This window comes from Gobio gobio, assembly GCF_949357685.1.
Source record: "Gobio gobio genome assembly, chromosome: 17".
Taxonomy (NCBI): Eukaryota; Metazoa; Chordata; class Actinopteri; order Cypriniformes; family Gobionidae; genus Gobio; species Gobio gobio.
Genome location: NC_137110.1, coordinates 41,038,066 through 41,044,243, shown reverse-complemented (window position 1 = coordinate 41,044,243; position 6,178 = coordinate 41,038,066). Strand labels below are relative to the sequence as shown.

Sequence of the window (6,178 nt, the reverse complement as noted above, 5' to 3'; positions counted from 1 at the left end):
ACAAATAGGAAAAAGAGGCTACAATTTGCACAAGCTCACCAAAATTGGACAGTTGAAGACTGGAAAAATGTTGCCTGGTCTGATGAGTCTCAATTTCTGTTGAGACATTCAGATGGTAGAGTCAGAATTTGGCGTAAACAGAATGAGAACATGGATCCATCATGCCTTGTTACCACTGTGCAGGCTGGTGGTGGTGGTGTAATGGTGTGGGGGATGTTTTCTTGGCACACTTTAGGCCCCTTAGTGCCAATTGGGCATCGTTTAAATGTCACGGCCTACCTGAGCATTGTTTCTGACCATGTCCATCCCTTTATGACCACCATATACCCATCCTCTGATGGCTACTTCCAGCAGGATAATGCACCATGTCACAAAGCTTGAATCATTTCAAATTGGTTTCTTGAACATGACAATGAGTTCACTGTACTAAAATGGCCCCCACATTCGCCAGATCTCAACCCAATAGAGCATCTTTGGGATGTGGTGGAACGGGAGCTTCGTGCCCTGGATGTGCATCCCACAAATCTCCATCAACTGCAAGATGCTATCCTATCAATATGGGCCAACATTTCTAAAGAATGCTTTCAGCACCTTGTTGAATCAATGCCACGTAGAATTAAGGCAGTTCTGAAGGCAAAAGGGGGTCAAACACAGTATTAGTATGGTGTTCCTAATAATCCTTTAGGTGAGTGTATATAGCGCTGAGCTAAACTCATCTTTAGGGAGTCTGACCATCGAGTTTGGCAGGTGTCTGAGTGGTCGCTTTATCCCGATGAGATAAAGTGACCACTCGGACACCTGCCAACTTGATGGTCAGACTCCCTAAAGAAGAGTTATGGCAAATCATGGATCCGTACAGCCAGAGACAGACGGGAGAAGATTGAATTTGAAGATAAAATAAGTTAAAAATAAAAATTGAAGGTAAATTGTACTTAATTTGTCTTCTGGGAAACATATAAGTATCTTTGTATCTTCTGTTGCTTCCGAAGGGCAGTAATAAATGAAACAAATGTTTAAACAAAATTGTTATTTTTTTGTCTTTCGGACTGTATGTAAACATTTTTATGTAAAATATCTTATTCAGGACAGCACTAAATACAAAATAGCGCATTTTGTATGATATCTTTTATTTTGTTAAAATTATTCACATTTTCACAGATTCTGCAAGCGGTTCATATACTTTTTCTTGCAACTATATATATATATATATATATATATATATATATATATATATATATATATATATATATATATATATATATATATATATATACACTATATATATATATATATATATATATATATATATATATATATATATATATATATATATATATATATATATATATATATATATAGTGCAAATTATACATTTTAACAGAATTATTAATGGATGACTTTACAATATAATTAAACGTAATATTTCAGATACTCCAAAATTGGTCCCATTCACTGAAAGTGTGAACAAAATTTTTGCTTTTTTAAAGAAAATAAGGGATGAGTCGAAATTAAGTTTAGCTGTACTCAATATAGCCTACCACAAATGCTGTTGAATTAGCTCAGTTTATTACGTGCATTTACAAGCAACACCACCAAGTAATTCAATATTACTGTAATGAAAACACTGCCATTTGAACAGTTGTATGTCGCTGCCCTTAACAATGTGATAAGCATTTTTGCATTCAGTCTGTTTGTGTAATCCGGCACTAAAGTGCACTTCGCGCGCGCCTGTTGCGTTCGTTGCTCGGTCTGAGTTCAAACCAGCTGACCTCGCGACTCGCGACCCGAGCTAAACCCTTCAGAGAAAGAGAGATATATGAGCAGCCGTTTCCTGATTAGGACAGACCCCTGCGCTCGCTACACGGAGGACATCGCTTTTCTCCTGACTTCTGACATGCATCTTCCGATTTTTAAGCGAATCATTAAGCGTTTTACTGGAAGGTAAGCAGATGTAATAATTTGACAGCTCGTGGTTGGCCGTAAAACATGGTCCGTTATATAGGCTATTTGTACATGGTACACTTTGTAAAAAACCACAGACATGGATAATCGTACAATAAATGTAAAACATTTGACGTAATCGGTAGTAATTGCGTTTTAAGAAAACTCCACATTCTGAAATATAGCGCGTACAATTTTGTGTTAAGAAAAATGACTAAGTTAGCATGCCTACCATTTTAAATCTGACATTAGCTCTGATTATACATGCAACATCATTGTGTTCTACTCTACATTTCTTTCAAATATATTTTTCTAAGTAAATTTGAACTGTATTCAACATTTTTTGAGTCATGCTATCAAGATTTTCACGTCACTCATGCCTTTGTAACCTATACAAAAATGTAAATATCAGATTTTTAAATATTTTTCGGATAAAACACTGTGTTCCATTTTTTTAAGTTTTATTTTTATTTATTAATAATTAAAAGTGATATTTAAAAATCGGAATAACGAATTATCATGGTTTTCTGGCTTTAAGTTATGCATAAATGTTTGGATTCTCGACAGATATTACACTATACACAGATAATTATTATATTTTTTTTCCTCAAATTTGTCGCTGGGGCAGTTCCCTTAAAAGGACATATTTGTCCCTTTAAAATGTGCATATAAGTACCTTAGAGTACAAATATGTACCTTAAGGTTCTACTATGAACCTTTTTGAGGTAAAAAGGAACAAATATGTCCTTTTAAGGGTACTGCCCCAGCGACAAGCTGTTGAACCCCTAAAGATACAATTTTGACACCTTTTTTCCTCTGTGAGTACCTTTATTTGTAATTTGCCATATTGCTACACAGTTATGTAATATGTGAGCCTGCTATACATAAACACCTCAATTTTATTTCTGCGTTCAACCACTAGGGGGAGCTAAAGGTCTTCAGGACGGCAACAAAGAGATATTCTTGAATGCCAGCATTGCAGGGCCTGTGAGTGTCTTGAGATTTCACACATTCATCAAGCCCCAGACTCGCAGTATGAGGGACCAAAGTGTCATGCTGGCAGAACAGAGACTAATGTACCCTGAAGGAGTAACTGGTCCAGTCAGTCAGGATGGTACTGTATCCTTCACAGAAGAAACAGTGTCCAGCAGCATGCTAGCCCGCTCTCTTCTCATCCATCCAAGAGGTCTGAGATGCCAAGAAAGTTCAGAGACTGTCTGCAGTCGCAAACGTGAGTCTATCCCTGCCGAGAAAAAAAACGAAGGTTATTGGGACAAGCGCAAAAAGAACAATGAAGCTGCCAAGCGTTCGCGTGAGAAACGCCGCGTCAGCGACATGGTGGTAGAGAACCAAGTTCTGGCTCTTCTTGAGGACAATGCACGCCTGAAAGCTGAGCTACTGGCACTTAAGTTCAGATTCGGTTTGATCAAAGATCCCACAGATTCACCAGCACAGATCTGCTCATATGGTTCATATAACCAAACATTTCCAGCAATACCCTGCAACACTAACACACAACCTACCGATGGACACCTGTTGTCGACCCCACAGCCAAACTATGGGCTCTTCATCCCCGGAAGATCAAGCATTGGGAGGCCAGAGCTCTTAGATAATGCTGTAGGTGAACATATTAGAGGACCTTATAGAGGTGACGAACAGCCAGGCCGTACCACAGAAGTGGATACGAATTCATTAGTGTCAGGATGGCAAGAGAACAATATGAAAGGTCTTCCTCATAAACTGCGTTTTAAGACGCCATGTAGAATTGAAGGTGCTGAGGTGGAAAATATCTCCTCGATTGTACAGTCTCATTCTACAGAGGGTTTATGGAGGCCACAGACACACACAGTACCAACAGCTTGTTCAACAGCACCTCAGAATAACTCTTCCATTGACAGATACACAGAAAGTCACGGTGCTATTCGATTCCAGCTTAGAGCTTTGACTGAGGAAGTGGCCGAGCTCAAAAAACTGTTCTCTCAAAAGCAGCAGTGAACTGAGATCGAATCTGTAACACCTGACTTCTGACCTATGCAAAGAAAGAAGCTCCTTTTTCTGATTGCCACTGACAAATATAAGAAGCCAGCTGGAGATTCACTGAAACAGCTGGCAATCAGAGCGATTTTTCATTCTTGTGAAATTTTCATATGCCTATCTGCACCACTACTAAAGTTCATTACGTGCTGATAGATTTAATGAGAAATATTGTGCAAACAAAAGCTCACCGGGTTTCTCCTGTATACTGTTGTGGCGTATTGTGCTTTGTTTAATATTCAACATTGAACCTTCACAATGCAATAAAATCCAAACCGTTTCTGTGTAAATTTCCTATTCAGCACCCGTTATGTTTTCATTACATTTCTGTTTATGGACTTTGGTTTTGTCAGTTTGTTTAAATGCACTTGGGATTCACAGCATTGTTCCTTTTTTACATTAATTTTACACATCATTAATTTGATACATCTAGCAAAAGTGATGATTTTTTTTAATAGTTTTTTTTACTCCGAAAGAAGGGTAGTGAAATGTTACAACTCTGATCTAAACCACATCTCTTATTAAAAGATCTGAGATATAAAAAATATAAAAAAGAACACCACACAAAGGTCCACAATGACACTCAAGAGGATTTTTATGATAATATTTTTTCTACAAACCCCCATTCTTTACAACCCAAGGTCTATATTTACCTCCATGTTAATAATCTATAAGACTCAACAGAAAATGAACTGTAGTTTTTGCTGCATAGTTTGAAATACCCAATCTGTAAGATGTATATCATTTCAAAAATAAGAATAAAGAAAGTGCAATCATGACAATTTTATTTTTATTATTTAATACTGTCCGGGAGCTATTTTTAACACAAACAATTTATACAAACATTCAAAATAAAAGTTGTTTGTTTTTTTGTTTTTGGTTACACTTTATTTTTAGGTTTCCTTGTTACAGAGTAATTACACAGTAATAAGAATTATTATTACAGTAATAACGAGTAATAAGAATCAACTACATGTACTTATTATAGGGTTAGGGGGTGGGTTATATGGTTAGTTGCATGTAAATATACATCATTTATAGTTATTACTAGTAACTACATGTAACAAGGACACTGTAAAATAGTATGACACCAATTTCTACTTACAATAAGGTTAGGGTTAGTTGCATGCAGTTATGCAGCAAGAACATGTAACACTGTAAAATAAATTAATAATTTTATTCACCAAGTATGCATTAAAAAGTGATAATAATGTGTCAAGAAGTGTTAGTAAAGACATTTATGTTACAAAAGATTTCTTTTTTAAATAAATGCTGTTTGAAAAATATTCAGCAGCACCATTTTCAATATTAATAATCATAAGAAACTTTCTTTCTTGTGCACCAAATCAGCATATTACAATGATTTCAGAAGGATCATGTGACACTGAAGACTGGAGTCATGATGCTAAAAATTCAGCTTTGCAATCGTGTTGAATAAATTACATTTTAAAATATATTTATATAGAAAACAGATGTTTTAAATTGTAACAGTATTTCAAAATATTACTGCATTCTCTGTATTTTTGATAAAATACAGTCTGTGTTCATAATATTTTGAGTTTATTATTTTGAGAATATTTGAGCAACCACTGATCAACTGTAGGGAGAATCCAAAATGTGAAAAGGGGTCAAAAACTATATTTGTTATGCTTATTTTAAAATTGTACAAAAAAATATATATATAGAAATAAGCATATTGCAGAGCAGAACTATACATATTCATATAGTAAAATATACTTTTTATGTATTAATTTAACTCTGGTAACCAAAGCACACAAACCTCAAGTACTACTGATCACAAGCAGCTCTTTACAGGGCAACAGTCTTTGGCTCCTACAGTGCTGAAGACTATAAGTGGCTGATAACAGCAACAGCTTCAATGGCAGCGTCAGCATCTAAACGGCTATTTAAAGATGTGGGAGTGAAAGTCATTGATTCCCTATAGGAAGGTGTGACTATACAAAGCTAAAAGAAACATACGGTTAAGCGGGGAATGGTGTTCTTAGGGTCACTGTGATTTTGCCAAGACAGACATGTTCCTGGATCAACATTCCTGAAGTTTAGTCCTAACCCTATCCCTACCCCTAAACCTAATGCTATTGATAACTTTTCCCTAAAATCAGAGGGAAATGATAGGTGAATAACCTAACCCTGGTTTTAAGCCTGAGTTTATAGATTATGTCAAGTTTGTTCCATAAATCTG

The 6,178-nt window shown here is 35.9% G+C and overlaps 1 protein-coding gene across 1 annotated transcript; it reads left to right on the top strand.

Moving 5' to 3' along the window:
• The first annotated feature begins 1,739 nt into the window (after nucleotides 1-1,739).
• Nucleotides 1,740-4,755, top strand: nfil3-3 (nuclear factor, interleukin 3 regulated, member 3). The gene is made up of 2 exons (XM_079840642.1): nucleotides 1,740-1,941; nucleotides 2,864-4,755. The coding sequence occupies exon 2, from the start codon at nucleotides 2,977-2,979 to the stop codon at nucleotides 3,934-3,936; it is 960 nt and encodes a 319-aa protein (XP_079696768.1). The 5' UTR covers nucleotides 1,740-1,941; nucleotides 2,864-2,976; the 3' UTR covers nucleotides 3,937-4,755.
• Nucleotides 4,756-6,178: the final 1,423 nt, after the last annotated feature.